The sequence below is a fragment of the Harpegnathos saltator genome, unplaced genomic scaffold, assembly GCF_003227715.2.
Source record: "Harpegnathos saltator strain DR-91 unplaced genomic scaffold, Hsal_v8.6 scaffold718, whole genome shotgun sequence".
NCBI classification, from domain to species: domain Eukaryota; kingdom Metazoa; phylum Arthropoda; class Insecta; order Hymenoptera; family Formicidae; genus Harpegnathos; species Harpegnathos saltator.
In genome coordinates this window covers 200,008-217,672 of record NW_020230558.1, presented here as the reverse complement: position 1 = coordinate 217,672, position 17,665 = coordinate 200,008, and the positions used below count along the sequence as shown (strand labels likewise).

General features: G+C 39.7%; 2 protein-coding genes across 2 annotated transcripts in view; one reads left to right on the top strand and one right to left on the bottom strand.

The window, feature by feature from the left end:
• Nucleotides 1-13,521, bottom strand: part of LOC105186668 (unc-112-related protein) — a 54,106-nt gene extending 40,585 nt beyond the window's left edge. Inside the window, exon 1 of the mRNA XM_011147029.3 lies at nt 12,963-13,521. Coding sequence (XP_011145331.1) covers nt 12,963-13,104 — 142 coding nt within the window. The 5' untranslated portion in view covers nt 13,105-13,521. The remainder of the gene's footprint in view (nt 1-12,962) is intronic.
• A 1,694-nt stretch (nt 13,522-15,215) lies between these two features.
• LOC109504158 (protein ALP1-like) lies at nt 15,216-16,253 on the top strand. The gene is made up of 2 exons (XM_025305847.1): nt 15,216-15,445; nt 15,546-16,253. The coding sequence occupies exons 1-2, from the start codon at nt 15,437-15,439 to the stop codon at nt 16,251-16,253; spliced, it is 717 nt and encodes a 238-aa protein (XP_025161632.1). The 5' UTR covers nt 15,216-15,436.
• The last annotated feature ends 1,412 nt before the right edge of the window (nt 16,254-17,665 follow it).

Genomic DNA, 17,665 nt, shown 5'->3' with positions numbered 1-17,665 from the left:
AAATCATCATCCAGTGCGACGATATTATTACCTCTCGAACCAGCGCTTCGCTTTAGAGAATAGATTTAGAGCGCGATGCTACGACGTCTGTCGCGAGTTGAATCGAAGAGCAGACATCGGTTGCGATCGGATGTAATTTCGCGGATCAGTTGGAGCACTAAATCAGGATTTCCCAACCTTTTTCGTATTTCGCACCTCTAAAAATTAATTAATTAATAAACCTTCGCACCTTCTACAAAAAAATATTATTCATATGTTTTATGGTAGAAAAATTTGGTACACATTTGTTGTTAGGGTTTTAAGATAAGAAGTTAATTTATAATCATTTGTTATTACATAGTATCGTTTCATAGAAATTAACTGTCATTTTAATATTATAAAATTATTATCCATGGTATCAAGCTTCGCATAGTGATACGTAATAAATATATATGTACAGATACGTAAAAAATATATAATTTTAATAACACTTTTTTAATTTGATGGTAAAAATGCCGCATTATTCCAGAATTCATCTTAATCATTATTAATTACAATCACTTTTCCTCGCACCCCCGATTGAGAACCTCTGCACTAAACGAAACGTTGGCCTAAAGTTAATTCTAGGTACGTATTAATTCTAAAACTATTGGTAAGTTTCAACTACCGACAAGATAATTTTGAGTAACGACTATTGATATAGGCCTCAAGGACTAATCGAGAAAGTTTCGTCGCTGACTAGAATATCAGCAAACAGGACACGATAATTATCGAAGTAAAAGGGAGTGCCTCGAGGAAACTTGAGCGTAGTAAATTTTCGACTCGCGGTAAACTTTTCAGAGTAGAAACACGTGCGAATCAATTTTTCGCGTCTGGACGTTGCTCGATCGTCGACTATTTTCCTCGCTCAAAAAAGAGACGGCTCATTCGAGTAGGTGTATAATCCGTGAATAATCCCATCATCCTATCTGCGAGCAAGTAGTATGCAGACGCTCTAATTGAACGGAATGAGGTACAGGGATGTCGGTGGTTATTCCATCGAAGTAACAGGCCGCGCGGGGTCGGCTACTTTTCGCGCATTTGCACTGGCGACGAAACCGTATAGTCTCGATGATGCACCCGTACATAGGGTTGCCAGATGCAAAATGACCATTTCTGGGACATTTTTTTGACGATGGTTGAAAAATAGGTTGTTAGAGAGTTTTAGTTAAATTTAAGAGATAAAGGGGTAAGACCACTAAGAGATGCTGCTGTGTACTCGCAACAAACAAATGCGTGAATCAAGTACTAGCAAAGAGAAGTTTTTTTTTACTATGAATGCTATGAATGAATTTACTATGAAGCGAATGGCTTAATTGACACCAATTTTCTTAGGTGACACTTCGAATTTTTCGACCCTATAAATCGCGACCCTATAACTGCTCTGCAGGTTTCTCTCGGGTACCAGTTACAAACATGAATGTTATGATTATGATTTTGTTGAAATTCGGATTTTCCGGGGCAAAAGACAAATTCCGGGACACGGGACAAGTTTAAAAATTTTGGGACATTCCCGGAAATCCCGGCCATCTGGCAACTCTAACCGTACATACTAACACATATATACAAGCGCATTGTTCCCCTCGACGTGATACGCGTCTAATCGCGAGCGGGCCGCGCTAGCCGAGCGTGTTCCGCGTATCACACGTGCGCCCGATTCAATTCCATCGCGCGCTGATTCAATTTCTATCGACGCGATACAGATACACCACGTTTACGCCCCTCGCTTCTGCTCATTCGATGGACAATTATGACGCTTGATCATTCGTGACATAATGAGACGCTCGGCACGAATTCCGACGACGTTCGCACGTACGTCGCGATATCGTGTCACGCCACCTGCGTTCCACTCGCGCCGTTGTCTTTTCTTTGACGGTTCTATTGTTATTATTGCATAAAAGCGAGCGCACACACACGTTGACCTCGATTCCTTATCGCCCGACGCGCAGCTACCGACGCCACCGATGCGAAAACTTACACACCGGCTTGGAGACGTCAAATCGAATCGCTTTGCTATTCGAATATTGCTTCCTCGCGGGAAAGATTCATATTCTCGCGTGAAAACGGGCGAATCGCTCAAGATGTTTCCCGGGACATTAGACGCTGCGAAGATCGTGTGAACGGGGGTGCGTGCGGTTTATTTGATCTCATTGTCCAACTTGACGTTTTGTAATTGCTAATCATCCGTCTGGGAAATTCCCGTCTGCGTAGTGTACGACGCGAAGACGTCCTTGATGCAAATATGGTTGTCGCGTGGACATAATTCATTTTTCTCGGCGAAAGAGCCGACCCGCGCCTTGCAAAGTAATACATTCGGAACTTTTTTCAGTATATTGATTTAAAAACGCATTTACCTCGATGAAAACTCGTACCAAGTGTCACAAAGCGACAAAGAGAAAACGGAAGGACTTTACGAATAAACAGAGCGGTGTCCCGTATTCTTATTGATTCATTTTTTTCTGTTCTATTATAATATCTCCGATTTATTAGTGTGCAAAAGTTTCCACCATTTTTAAGGCAATGTTTTTTTATTAATATTATTATAAATGACATAGCATCTTTAATCATTTTCCGGCATTATCTACTACTTTTTGCCATCTTTCAGGCAAAAGATGGATACCACGAAAAGTCTTTGCTCTTAGAATGAATCAAGTTATCGATGAATTGTTGCACTTCCTCAACATTACGAAATCGTGTACCAAAAAGACTGTGCTATATAGAACGAAATAAATGAAAATCCGAAGGACCAATATCTGGAGAATATGCTGGGTGTAATAGGATTTCTCATTGTAATTCCATTAAAATTTCCCGGATCGTCAACATGGGGCCTGGCATTAAAGTTGCCAGATGGCCAAGATTTCCGGGGATGTTCCGAAATTTTAAGCTTGTCTCGTGTTCCGGAATTTAAGTTTTCTGTCCCGGAAAATCAGAATTTCAACAAAATCATAATCATAATATTCATGTTTCTAACTGGTATCAGAGAAAAACCTGGGAGCAGTTATCGCGATTTATAAGACCGAAAAGTTCGACGTGCCACTTAAGAAAACCGATGTCAACTAAGCCATTCGCGTAGTGAAGAAAAGGGAAAAAATACAACTTTGGTGGTTAATTCATGTATTTGTTGCGAGTACACAGCAGCATCTCTAAACCGTCTTACCTCTCTATCTCTCGAATTTAACTAAAATTTTCTAACAACCTATTTTTCAACCATCGCCAAATAAATGAAATAGTTATTTTGCATCTGGCAATCCTACCTGGCATTGCCGTGCAGAAGAACCATTTTATTTTGCTTTGTCGCAAAATATGACCGCTTCTCGATTAGTTGCTCATTCAACTGCCTCAATTGTCGGCAAGCCATTTCCAAGATATGAAGCTTCAAAGTTGACATATCGCCGGCATTCGCATTACCCATCCAAACCTTCTCCACTGTGTGTGTGCGTGTGTGTTGAGGCCCTAAAAAGGACCAATTTTGTGTGTATGTGTTTTTTCAGTCAAAATTCTCCTCCCTCCTCTCTCTTTCTCTCTCTCAATGTCTTTCTCCACCATTCTTCTTCTTCTTCCCCTTACATTAGTTATTTTCTTGCCGTTACACACACACACACACACATATACATGTACACACAAGAGGCGTAAATCCGACCGTGCAATCTCCATGCGGTACACTTTGGGTAATATCCTACAACTTTTGTCTGAAACATTTTTCCATATTTAAAGCCGTTTCCGAGAGTTTCCGAGTCGGACTTTATAGATACCCTGTATATAATTCCGCGATGATAGTCTGAGATGGTTTTAACAATTCATAATATAGCACTCCTTGCATGTTCCATTAGATATACAGAAGGACGTTATAAATATTTCGTTTTAGCTCTGACGTAGAAGGTTTTCCGGGATTTACCCATGATCTTTAGCGACTGGAATTGTTATAATAAATCCACTTTTCGTCTCCGGTCACAATTTGATACAAAACAGATTTGTGTTTGTGTCTATTGAGCAGCGAAAAGCAAATGGTGACTCGGCTGGCAATAGCGCTCTCAGATAATTCATGGGGAACCTATTTTTCTTCCTTCAGAATTTTCTCCATCTCATGCAAGCGTCAGATTACAATACTCTGATTAACATGTAACATTTTCACAAGTTCTACATTCGACTGAGTCGAATCTTCTTGCAATAACGCTTCCAAATCATCCGAACTCTCTTGCGGTCACTCCTTGTCTTTCAAGTTAAAATCCCCACTTTTAATCGCTTTTAAATCGCCACTTTTAAGGCGCCGAAACTACTCAGGACATGAACTTTCAGCTATCGTTCCCTCACCATAAGTTTCGAAAATAATTCTAGTTGCTCCGGCAGCTATTTTGCGTCGATGAAATAAAAAAGCATACAATAACGAATACGCGTCTTATCCACCTTCCACCTTCCATCTTCATACAAATTAAAAATGGTTATGTCAATAAATACGACTTATTATGCATCAGCTTTAAGTTGAACAACACTGACATAATGTAACAAAAATGCGTTGTAACTTTCACGTAAATAATTAACAATGCCATCTATATATGAACGATGGAAACTAATATTTTATTCCGACGATGAAACTGGTACAGAGTAAACTACGAATCGAAAACGCGACGCATAAAATCGCGTCGCCGGTCGCGAATTCGTCGCCATAGTCGCGGACTTATAAGGCTCGTCCTTCGCGCCATTAAACCGTAATAACGAAGTCATTCGGTCAAGGTTTCCGGTCGAAGAAGAGAAGGAGGTTTCATCACGCCGCCGTTTCTTCCTCATCCGCGCGTGTCGCGTTCTTTCTTCTCCATCCTCACATTCATCATCGCCTCAAATATTTTCAGCGACCGGAGCGAGCTGTTGTTCGCTTTCGGCACGTACACGCTCAGGTTTTTCGTACGCGAGTTATCCGGAAGAACGATTTGTCTGTCGTCTATGATTCATTCTTTTCGTTTGATCGCGAAACTCATCAAGAGCACGTTCGCTGAACCGTGAAAGACCTCATCGTTACGCTCGGAAGGATTATTCATATCCGAGAGATAAAATTTTGTTTTCGCAAAACTAGCAATTTACAACTTACTCATCGTACTGATCCTACAATATTTCATCAAGTTTCTCAAAGTTCCGTTTTTCTCACGTAGCGATAATTTATTTGTGGTCCCATATTCTGACTTAAGGGGTTAAGGCCATCTTGGATGGGTCAAAATCACTGTCATTTCCGGGAATTTTTTTTGAGGACATAACAAAAGAAATAGAAAAATCAAAATAAGGTATTTATTAAACAACTCTTTAAGGGAAAATCGTATTTTTTTTGTAAATATTTTAAACAAAATGGCGGTGTTGAAGCTGAGACACGGGGAACACTTTTTGACCGATGCTCTCAGTAGCGTTCAGTCTCACGGCTACAGTATTATAAAACAAAACAAAAACGAAAAAATGTTCATTATCTAGATGCCAGAAACTGAAGAAGTACATATGGATATTTAGAAATATTTATTTTTGTGAAAATGGTAAATAATTGAAAAAAATGTGTTTTGACCTAAAAATTTCATGCAAGTGTTAATTGCAAAAAAAGTTTTTAATATTTCGCAAAATATATATGTACTTCAGTTTCTAGCATCTAGATAACAAAAATTTTTTCGTTTTTATTTTACATCCAATGCTGTAGCCTGAACACCGCTGAGAGCGTCGGTCAAAAAGTGTCTCGGCTTCAACGCCGCCATTTTGTTTAAAATATCTACCAAAAATACTTTTTTTTCCTTAAAGAGTTGCTTAATAAATATCTTACTTTCATTTTTGTATTGGGTGAGTGCAAAAGTTCGTGCGGAGTTTGTGAGTAAAAGTCACACAGTGATTAGGCAAACAAAAATCTTTATTCAATCAATGATATATTCTCCATCGTTTTCTATAATCTTTTCCCAACGTTCTGGCAGCATACGGATGCCTCGATCATAAAAACTGCGCGGTTTAGATTCGAAGAACGAAGATACGCCGTTTTTTAAGGCCTCCAAAGAGTCAAAGTTTTTTCCATTTAAATAATTTTGCAATGACCGGAACAAGTGATAGTCAGATGGTGCGATATCAGGAGAATACGGTGGATGCGTTAAGACATCCCATTTCAGGCTCTTCAGTTTGTGCAGCGTCTTTTTCGAAACGTGTGGTCTGGCGTTGTCGTGATGAAAGACGACTCCCTTGCGATTTGACAAAATCGGACGTTTCTCTTTTATTTCTCGATTCAGATTGGTTAATTGGCGACAGTACTTGTCCGAATCAATCGTTTCGCCAGCGGGGAGAAGCTCGAAATAGATTATGCCCTTGCAATCCCACCAAACAGAGAGCATCACCTTCATCGGGTGCAAACTGGCCTTTGGCATTGCGTCACCATGCTCACTTGATTGTTTCCATGTCCGTTTGCGCTGAACATTGTTGTAGAGGACCCATTTCTCATCGCCCGTCACTAGTCGATCCAAAAACGACTCGTTATTGAGCCGCCCGAGTAAAGAAACGGCTGCAGAAATTCGCTTGATTTTGTTCTTCTCGGTCAGCAAATGGGGCACCCATATATCGAGCTTCAAATCGAATCCCATCTATTTTAAACGCCGAAAAGCGGTTGATCGGTCAACATTTAGTGCTGTAGCAACTTCTTCTGTTGAAATTCGCGGATTATTGAGCACTAAAGTACGCAAAACATCGTCATCAATGTCAGAAGGTCGACCAGAGCGTGGCTCGTCTTCAAGGTTAAATTCTCCGCGCCGAAATTTAGCAAACCATTTTTCCACAATTCGTTTAGCTGGTGCTTCATCCTGATAAACATCCTGAATGTTTTTTACGGCTGCGGCAACGTTTATTCCCTTCCGAAACTCGTAAAGCATAACATGCCGTAAATGCACCTTCGATACTCATTTTTAAAATGATATTTCTCGAAGCAGTTTGTATGAAAACAAATGATTTTTTTTTTAATAACAGCTGAAGACGTCACCTTTCCAACGTTATATAATATGTAGATGGAAGTATTAATGACAACACTTTACGACGCTTATAACTCCATCTATTGAAACTCCGCACGAACTTTTGCACTCACCCAATATTTCTTTTGTTATGTCTTCAGAAAAAATTTCCGGAAATGACAGTGAGATTTTGATCCATTCAAGATGGCCTAACTCCTCAAATACTGCATTGCCAACCTTTGTCAGCCTAAAGTATCGCTGCGACGAAGCTGAAGCATACAGCATAACAATTTCCAGTTTCATCGCGCAAATTTACCGTACGTTAATAAAACTTTTCTACTAATGAATGGATATCATGTACCTAGCTAGCGCACGTCGTGTCTCATTAAACTTTACTTAAATGATCGCGGTCATTTGAGAAACCATGCTGTTTCGGTTACTCGAAGATACGTAATCACTTAAGCAGAACGTTACTTCTCGTTTGCCCGGTAATTATTTGCTTACTTAGTTGCGGCAGCTTCGCGTGAATCGTTTTTTTATGAGTCATTGCGTTAAAATGTGAGCCATCGTCATCGCTTTGTGCACATCGGCGAGAATCACGCGTTCTCGAATTCCCGTTGTTGAGTGAAACTTTTCTTAAATCCTCGGAAAAAAAATTCACCACTGGACCACGAAATTGTTAATCGCCTCGATTAATGTCGGGAAACAGTTGTCAAGAAAGGCGTGTTTTGTTCGAGCAATCAATTCATGATAATAGCGGCGCTGTTAGTTTTTCACGTCATCTCCAATTAGCGCGATCGACACTAACTGGTTGAGACTTATTACAATCTCAGCGACGAGTAGCAATGCACGACCTATTAGCGTGCCTCTGCATAACGGCCGCTAGATTATCGATAGAATTCAATGCCAATTATCGTCTCATACGAGCGTCCGAACGACACGCCGGAATCTGAAAGGTCAAGGCTCAGGACGCGCGACTTATCTCGTCGAAAGGCGCGATAAACTTTGCGAACGAGGATGCAAACCGAACGACTCGGTTGTCTCGCTTGAGGAGAACGTCACCCATAATGTGTCAACGTATAAATGTCTCTCGCGCGCTCATCACTTCCGCCAAAAACGACTCGTCCCCGGTAGCGAAGCACCACGTAGCGCCGTGAGGTAGCCGGCACACGATATAAAATTACGGTAATCCGACGCTGTACACGGTAATCCGAGCGGATAATTCGACTTGAGCGCTTCGCGGCGAGCCGACCTTCGGATTTAGCCTTCGCGTGCTCGCTTGTCGCTTCTACGACGGCGAAGCAGCGAGAGAGAGAGAGAGAGAGAGAGAGAGAGAGAGAGAGAGGAACGAAAAGCCCAGAAGTTGACACCCATGCGTCAATCACCAATTTCTCCCACCAGCCATTTCGCAGCTGCTCGATTTCTTTAATTTCATTCAGTCCAAGTATTCTTTTTCATTCGTCGAGTGAACGATCACGCGCACGTCGCACATTTTGCGAACGACGAGCCCCCCAGTCGCGGAATTCACGCTGACGAAAAGAAGAGCATCGCCGGTCACACCGGCGCGCGGCGGGTCTTCCTTAGAAGAGGCTTCGTAGAAGCATTGTGAATGAAGAATGCGGTCTTTTTTCAACCGAATCACTACTGACGTACGGTACCTACCGGTCGCGACTCGAGCACATATCGTGCGCGAAACTTTTTTCCCCCGCTCGTTCTTCAACGACAGACGGACGATGCCACGTGTCTGGTCGTCGTCGAGAGTGTCTCACGAAATTTCGCCTCGGAATTTCCGACTATATACGTGATTCTCTCTCTCTCTCTCTCTCTCTCTCTCTCTCTCTCTCTCTCTCTCTCTCTCTCTCTCTCCCCCCCTCTCTCTCTCCCTCCCTCCCTCCCTCCCTCCTTCCCCCTCCCTCCCTCTCTCTCTCTCTCTCTCTCTCTCTCTCTCTCTGACGTGTCTAAAAAAATCTCCGGATATGCGAAACGTACAGAAATTTCGCAAAATACGCGGGATTTTGCAACAGGCTGATAATGCACATTGCGTAACGGCACGAAAAACACGAATGAGCTACTTCTCGACGACGCTTGCATAACGTGTTTACACGACATATTGCGGAATGAATGGAGCGAAACGCGTCGGGACGGACGATAAATCGCTCAGGAATGAGAATGAGCGGCTCGCGATCATCATCTTGGTCTCGTTGGTATAATTCCCGAGATATCTGCGAGACATAATACAGTTTAATCGGTATCATATCGAATATGATGCGAGGTCTTTTGTCGAGCGAAAGAGAAACGTAACGATCGGTGAGGGAGGGTTCTTTTTAGAACCGATAATTACTAAATAGATCTTAAATAGATATCCAATGAAGTGAAACGTTTTAATAAACCACTGAGAGCCAACGCAGTCGTTGGTTGTTGCAAATAATTTATTTATTTGTCTTAACACACAAGGAAGCTAGTATTATTTCTCGATATCTATTGGGTTGGCAACTAAGTGATTGCGGATTTTAAATAAGAATGAAAATTCAAAATTTTTAATTTGCTTTTTTAAATTTCTTCAATGCATGTATGCGATACATTGAGCTTCTCTGCAATATCACGTGTTGTGTTATGATGATCTGAATCGATAATGGCCTTGATATGGGTCTCATCGACTTCAACTGGACGGCCAGATCGTTAAGCATGTTTCAATGAAAAATCACCAGAACGAAATCTGGCAAACCAATTTTGACACTGTCTTTCTTTCAAGACTTCATTCCCATATACGGCACATAACTTCTTGTGTGCTTGCGATGCGTTCTTGCCTTTTCGGAAATAATACAATAAAATATGTCTAAAGTGCACGTCTTGCTCTTCCATTTTTAAATTAGGATAAAAACAAAACTAAAGAACTAATCGATATAATTTTTGTACTAAATGAAAGGTAGAAGTCCAAACAATAAGAAAAAAATATAGGTTAGGTACTTTGAACACGTTAACGAAACAAAAGAAAGTGTAAAATCCATCTGTCGATAAAATCCGCAATCACTTAGTTGCCAACCCAATAATAGTGAAAAGAGGACAAGAGAGGTAATAGTAACATACCTTTTCTTTTTACGTTAATTTATCTTTTCTCTGAAAATAATATAATCAAGTACTAATTATATATATACATCGTATGGAAAAGACATTTTTCCTATAAAAATAGCGAAATAAATTAATTAATATCAGAGAAAGATTTCAAAAATTATGAGAAACATAATATGCTCGAGAATATTAAAAAATAATATAAAATTTCTCTTTAACGACATCAAAATAAATCAATTACTCGTGATGAAATTAACGACGCTCGATATTCAATCGAAAATTCAATCGAAATTCAATCAAAATGCGTTCGACTATTCTATTCGGCTCGCCGGCTCTACATATGCCCTGAGACACCCGGTGTATTTACATAAGACTCCAGCACGGCGCAGGTAATACGCGTCGGTCCGGTTCGGAGTGGTCGACGATGCAGCGGAAACCTGTACAACCACGCTAACCTGTTCGGGCTGGTGCGGCGAGCAAAAAAGGGAAGAGGACCAGTCAACAAAAGATATGGCTGCCGGATTTTTCTGCCTGGTCTCGCGCCGCATCGCGTCACGATTTCACGCGGAGCTCGCTCGCTCGACGTACGTTTGATCCATCTATCGATCGACATATTCCGTACTCTTTTATCCTGAATCACCCATTCCGCGTTGCGTGGCCGGCGAAATGTGATATTGAATGTGATATTTATATATAGGGAAAGGTATTGCATCCTTTCGAGCATTTATTACATAAATGATTGTTTTAGAAATCGCGAATATAATATAAAGCTTCTCTGATGAAGCTAATGAATAAATTGTTTATAAATCTCGTACACGTGAGATCGGAAATGTTTCTCCCTCGTGTCTATGCACAAAAAATACGATACAACGCGAATAAGGAATGTTAATTTTGCATTATTCATAATCTAATTTACATATTTAGTTATTTTCTTTTATTGAGGAAATATTTGATAGATTGAGAGAATGTTTGACGACGAGAATAATAAATATTTTCTTCCTACATTTATTCGTCGGTTCTCTCTTTTTACTTTTTTATCTTTTTCTTTTTCGATGGTCAGTACCGTCAATCCGTAATTTTATCCCCTGACCGGCGCATCCGCGAGAATGGGATTGAATAATGCACTCACACTCCTTGCTTCACGTCATAACGTATTCATGAGTCACGGCTATCCTCGTGAGCAGGAGAGAGTTTGGGCGTTACTCGAGTAAATATTTTACTTACGAACAGAGTGAGACCGCGAATCGCGAAGTGGCATTGTCTGTTCGCGTTTTTTTCTTTTTTCTGTCTTTCTTTGTAAAACTAGGAATAAGTGTTCTGCGCGTTTATTCTTTCTCCCTCGTTTCCCTTAAAAATATTATATCTGATCCGGATAATCGAGTCACGCGCGACGAAAACAGGAACATATCGGCACATACGTGAAATTATCATTATCACGTGCGGGAGAGAGGCTTCACGCTCGAGATACCACGAGTTATTCTCTTTATCGCGAACACCGTCGAGATAAACTCGGATTCTTCCCTCACCGGAAATGCTCCCTTGTTACTTGCGTTTATTCAGAAATCCACGCGTGGCGAAAAATATATTGCGAAAATACAGACTCTCGACCAAGTTCGGAGCGACATTTACGAGGAAATTATTCCGAAATTCTCGTTCTCCGCGGCTCACCTGTAAAAGCATACTCCGCTCTCCGAAGCTCTCTGTACTCGCTTTATTAGTCAATTGAAAATTATCTCACAAAAATCTTCGTGGCGTAACATAATAGATAATGAAATAAAACTCAACTTCCGTAATGAAAAAATAAACGACTAAAGACACACGCGAATGTTTCGTTCTTGTTCACTAGAATAATTTTAAGCCCTGGTTGTAGATATGCTTTTCGCGCTTGCTTTGTTTACACATGGAAGATACGAGCAAGCCGCTTCAATTATTTATCAACGGTAACTCCTATCGCGTTGCCTCGGCATTGAAACGATTTGTGGCAACAAAATGCGCATTCGCGGCCTTGAATTGTACGATCGGTATATACATGGAATTTGCACAATCTTCGCTCGGGACCGCTGCCCCGATGAGCTTCGTTCCTGGTTTCGTTTCAATTTTCATCTACTCTATTGTGTGTATACACAGACGCATGTATGTATATGTATATGGGAAACCGGCTCGTTTAATCGATCGAAATTGGTTAATTCGACGAGGCCAAACAATCCTGCATCGTCGTCTCGACCGAGAATATGCCGATGCAGGCGAGGACTATCGGATGTTGTCAGCCTCGTTAGAATTAGCCACTCCTAAGGAGGATCGACCGGTGATGAAATTATTTTGTTACTTCCCTCTGTCGGGTATTCTCACAAAAACTCATCCCACAGTATGTTCCTTTTTATCCTCCATTTTCACAACCGCTTTTACACTTATGCGTGTCTCTCCAATAAAATATATTTATAAAAGCGTTTTTCTCCTATATTTATTTGTTTTTTTCTTTTTTTTGACACAGTTATGTTTACAAATAAGACTTTGTCGCAAATTTAATGATGTATGGAGCACGCCGCCATGTTAGCGGTTCGAAAATTCAAAATTACAACCCGCCATTGCTCGCCGCAGGTCAACAATTCTTATTGTAATTCGACGAGGCTTCAATTCGCGCAACGATTTCCTTGTACCAGATAAACGAGATCCGTTCTACGGACGTAAACGCAAGACGAAGATCAAGTAGTCGCGTGTGCTGAACGAAACTACGCATTTAGAACGAGGAGACACGCGTTAACGCAATCCTCCAGATGGAAGAGAGATGAGGAGAGAAATGGCGGTGAAAAGAAGCGAAGTGAAACAAAAGGAAACAGGACGAGGAAGAACAAAAACGATAAAAACAAAGAAAAGAAAAGGAGAGAAAAGAAAAGAAAGAGACTAATAAATATATTATTCACTCACCCAGATCCTCCACGAGACGTAGCATGACACCGCCGATGTGTAGCTCGCCCTTCACGCGTAAACTCCTCTCGACCTGCAGGTCTGTCACGTAGACGCGCAGCACCCAGCTGCCATCCACTTCGTGGCCCCCGTCGGAATACATGTCGAGCGATCTTGTTACCTCTTCTTTTTCACTGGATACGACAGACGCGGCAAAGTCACCGAGAGAAAGAGAGATCCGTCGTCGCGCACGCACACACGTTGTCACTCGTTCGCGCGGTCGTTTCCGTCTTAGAGACGCTTCTCCGGTTCAACGCTCGGCAAACATGACTTCTCCGCGAGCGATCCGTTCGCCACTGCCGTGCGCGATAACCGATAACTGACGGATTGTCAAGCGTGGAAATGCGGCAAAAAATCACGCGTGAAACCGTCTCCGATTCTCTGTACTACGCGCGCGCGCGCGAGCGCACGTACACCCACACGTGCGCAATCGCGGATGGATTACGGATTACGTTAGAAAACGCGCACAATCACCTTCGCTCCTTCGAACCGCTCGAATGCGAATGCCGCGATGCACGTTCAAGAACGTCGCACATCGGTTGTCTTCGGCGGCGCTCGGGCACATTCGGCTTCCGCGGCTTAAACTTCGCTCGCGCATGCGCCTATTCGACAGGCGAGAATGAGAATAGGACCATATATGAACGACGCATGATTGTGTCATATAAACGACGCGCGTCTCTGTTTCCTCTGCTTTTCTTTTCAACTATTTCATTTTCTGTTTCTCTTTCTCTTTTTGTTAATTTTTCAAGACTTTTTGTTTCAAGATTTTTTCCAATTTGGGTCGATTAATATTTGCCTTATAGCTGAGATTTTATTATCCTTAGCTTCCAACCGACTACTCACGCTCAAAATAGTCCCGGGCCCATATTCTTGAAAAATATCGAATATAATATTTCATGAATATCACTAAATAACACGACTCTCAGCCAATTAAATTGACTCGTTAATGCAATATCGTATACAATATTTTTCACAAATTTTCAAGAATAAAGGCCCCAACTCGTTTTGCAGCTCGATCTTTTACGATTTGTGACAAATGCGGAAGTTTGTGCGCCATAACTATCACCGACAATTATCGGCTAGTTATTTGCCTAACTTTGTTGGCTTTAGCAGCGAATTCGATACTGAAAATTCGATATCAAAAATTTTGGAAATAACTATAAAATGCAACAATTTATATTTCTTTTCTAATTTTTAGAGAAAATAGATAAATGTGATTCATTTCGAATTACCGGGCTTGTATTATTCTTGAAAAATGTAACATATGATATTTCATGAATGTCACTAGATATCACGATTCTCAGTTAATTAAATTGCCCATTGATGAAATATCAATAATATATATTTTTTACAAATTTTCAAGGATAAAGATGCCTTTTCACACGTCGCTCGTCGTCGCTAGATTTCTCGATACATGATTGGCCGTAATTACTTTTGTCGCTGGTAACTCTGTTGATCCATGAAAAGAGTTGAAGCGATATTTTGTAACCTGAAAATAGTGAAATTGTGTAAATAGTACATATTTGTCTTGAAAGGTGTTTAGTGAGAGGTGAATTTCAAAATTTAGTTTAATCTGTTATTGATAATTATTATATTCGATTTTCGGAAAATTTTGAATTTTGTGAAAGTACTTAGTTTTTGAGAAGTAAAAATTAAGAAGTTATTAATTTCTTTTTCTTTAAAGTTACACAGATATATGCAAGAAAAGCAATCTGTAATGCTAGCTTACAAATATCAAACATGGGTTCATTAATACAAAACAGCCTTGATAATTAATAAAAAAAAAAGTGAAAAACGCAAGAAAAGTGCATGCTGCTGTTGCACTACACGAAATATTGAGAAAAGAAAAAAGAACGTATCAGCCTAAACGTTTTTGAATTGACCCATTATTTCATGAACGTCATACTCATGGATTTTATCATGCCTTACATCCTGTCATTTTATTAAACGAAGCTCGATTCAGAAATTATTTTAAGATGACTGCAACACAATTTGAGCAACTACTGGAAATGGTTGGTCCTATTATTACAAAACAAACAGTTATTCGTGAACCGATTTCAGCGGAAGAACGTTTGTCATTAACTCTGAGGTATGTAAAAATGTACAACAAATCTTATAACAAAATTAGTGTTCTGCACTTAAGTTTTATAACAAAATCAGGATTCTGCATAATTATATACATGTTTATATAAATTTTTTCTTTCAGATTCTTGGCATCAGGGGATTCAATGACTTCAATGTCGTATCAATATTTGATTGGTTTGACAACTGACACTAACATAATCGATGAAATATGTGAAGCAATTTCGAATTGCCTGCGAGAGGTTGTGCTTAAAGAGTCTATAGAAACTGATGAATGACGTAGAATCGCTAAAAATTTTGAAAATACTTGGAATTTTGTACATTGTATTGGAGCAATCGATGGAAAACATGTTATGATACAGGTTGAAAATTCTTTTATCCGAATGTATTGGAAAAATAACTGTTTTCTAATATTGACTTCGTAAAGTTGGTTATTTTACTAAATTCTTTGATGTTTTTTAGTGCCCTAATAATGCCGGTTCGCTGTATTTTAATTACAAACACTGGAACAGCATAGTATTGCTTGGAATCTGCAACGCTGAATACATTTTTACGTTTGTTGATATTGGAGCTTATGGCCGACGTAGTGATGGGGGAATTTTCAAGGATTCTGTGATAGGAAATTTGTTTGAAAAAAAAAAAATTAATTTACCCGAGTCAGAGTCAATTTCACCTGGCGGGAAGTTTTTGTCCTACATTCTCGTAGGAGATGAAGCATTCCAATTGGCAGAATATTTACTGCGCCCATACCCTGGAAAATATTTAAACATCGAACGTAGAATATTCAACTATCGATTCAGTCATGCTAGGAGAACAATAGAGAACACTTTCGGGATTCTAGTCAGCAGATGGAGAATATTAAAACGATCTATAATTTGTAGTGTCGAAAAAACAATAAAAATAGTTCAAGCCATTGTGTGTCTCCATAATTGGCTTCGTATTGCAGACATTGATGAGAATCAGTATGTTCCTCCCTCTATGGTAGATCAGTATACCTCAGATGGCGAGGTTCCTGGTTCGTGGAGGAATTTTACAGAAGGAAGTGCATTGCACGACATAGGTAAATTTGGTTCAAATAATAGCAGTCGTCGAGCGCAGGGTATTCGAGATGAATTTTTCAACTATTTTTATGGTGAAGGAGCAATTCCCTGGCAGTTTGATTGTTTGTAAAATAAATAGTATTTCAAAAGATTGCATATGAAACTATACTTCACATATTCGATGTAGTACTTCTTATATATTCATGTAATTTAATTACATGTTTTAATATTTACGTACACAATTATTATGTATTATTATTATCTATCGGAATAAAATGTTTTAATTGAAAAAAGTTTTTAAAATGAATAAATAAATTTTCCAAATGATGGGATCTCACTTGAGATCTTCAGACGGAACATCATGATGCATTGTTCATAAAGTTTAGAAAGCAAATGGGTCGTGAATTAATCCCATGTCAAGAAGAAAATAAAGGAAAAATCATAAAATATACGCGATTCCGGAAAATATATACTCAAGCAATGTAAAAAAATACTCTAGATCTTTCTTCTCGATTTGTACTAATTTGTACAACTCCTCAATGTTACTTTAATGTAGTTCTGAAATAATAATAATAATAATAAATAATAATAATAATAATAATAATAATAATAATAATAATAATAATAATAATAATCTTGTCGCTGCTAAAGTTCAATTAATTTAACTTTATTTTCTTGTCGCTAGCGACGACGATAATACCACATGACACGTCCATCGCTAGTGACTAGCGATGTATGAAATTGCACTTTAAGAACCTCGATCAGCATGTCGCCTATAAATGAACTTTTGAACGGTGACAAGAGTACCAACCATATAGCGTTAATGGTGCTTCACGACACTCAATGGCCGCGTTCAGTAGAACAAAGTGATCAGAGAGCGCTTAGTGATTATTGTCTGTGATTGGAACATTCTTTTAGATTCTTCGTAGACCCAGAAGTATTTACTAATCAGGAGCGAGATTCAGTGGAAAATCTAGTAATGTTGTCCAACTATTGAGTCTGCTGAATGCAGCCATTGGGTGCATTCAGTACTACAACCGCTCACTGAGCGCTCAATGAGCTTTTACATTTGATTGGTATATTCCTTTAGATTTAAAAATATACACCAATCAGATGCAAGAGCTCACTTAGCGCTCAGTGAGCGGTTGTAATACTGATGCACCCAATAGTTGCGCAACTGTTGAGTAATTCATCAACGTAATTGGTCTGAATGTAAGGATCTAACAGTAAGGACCAATAGTCACTAATCGCTCACTGAGCGGTTTTCTCCGCTCTTCCGCTGAACGCACCCATTGGTCGTGTTCAGTGGAAAAAACTGCTCTGCTACCGTTCTGTAGCAAACGTCTCTGATTGGTACGTCTGTTCGGATCTGCCAAAGATTTAAAAGAATTCTCCAATCATGAACATTTGTTACTGAGTAGTAGCGGCGCAGTTTTCTTCGCTGAATGTGACCATTGACAGTATTTATGAGATTTGTAATATGTTCTTTTTAGCTACACTGCTGAACCGGTGCAATAAGTTAAAATAAGAAAAATATAGTTA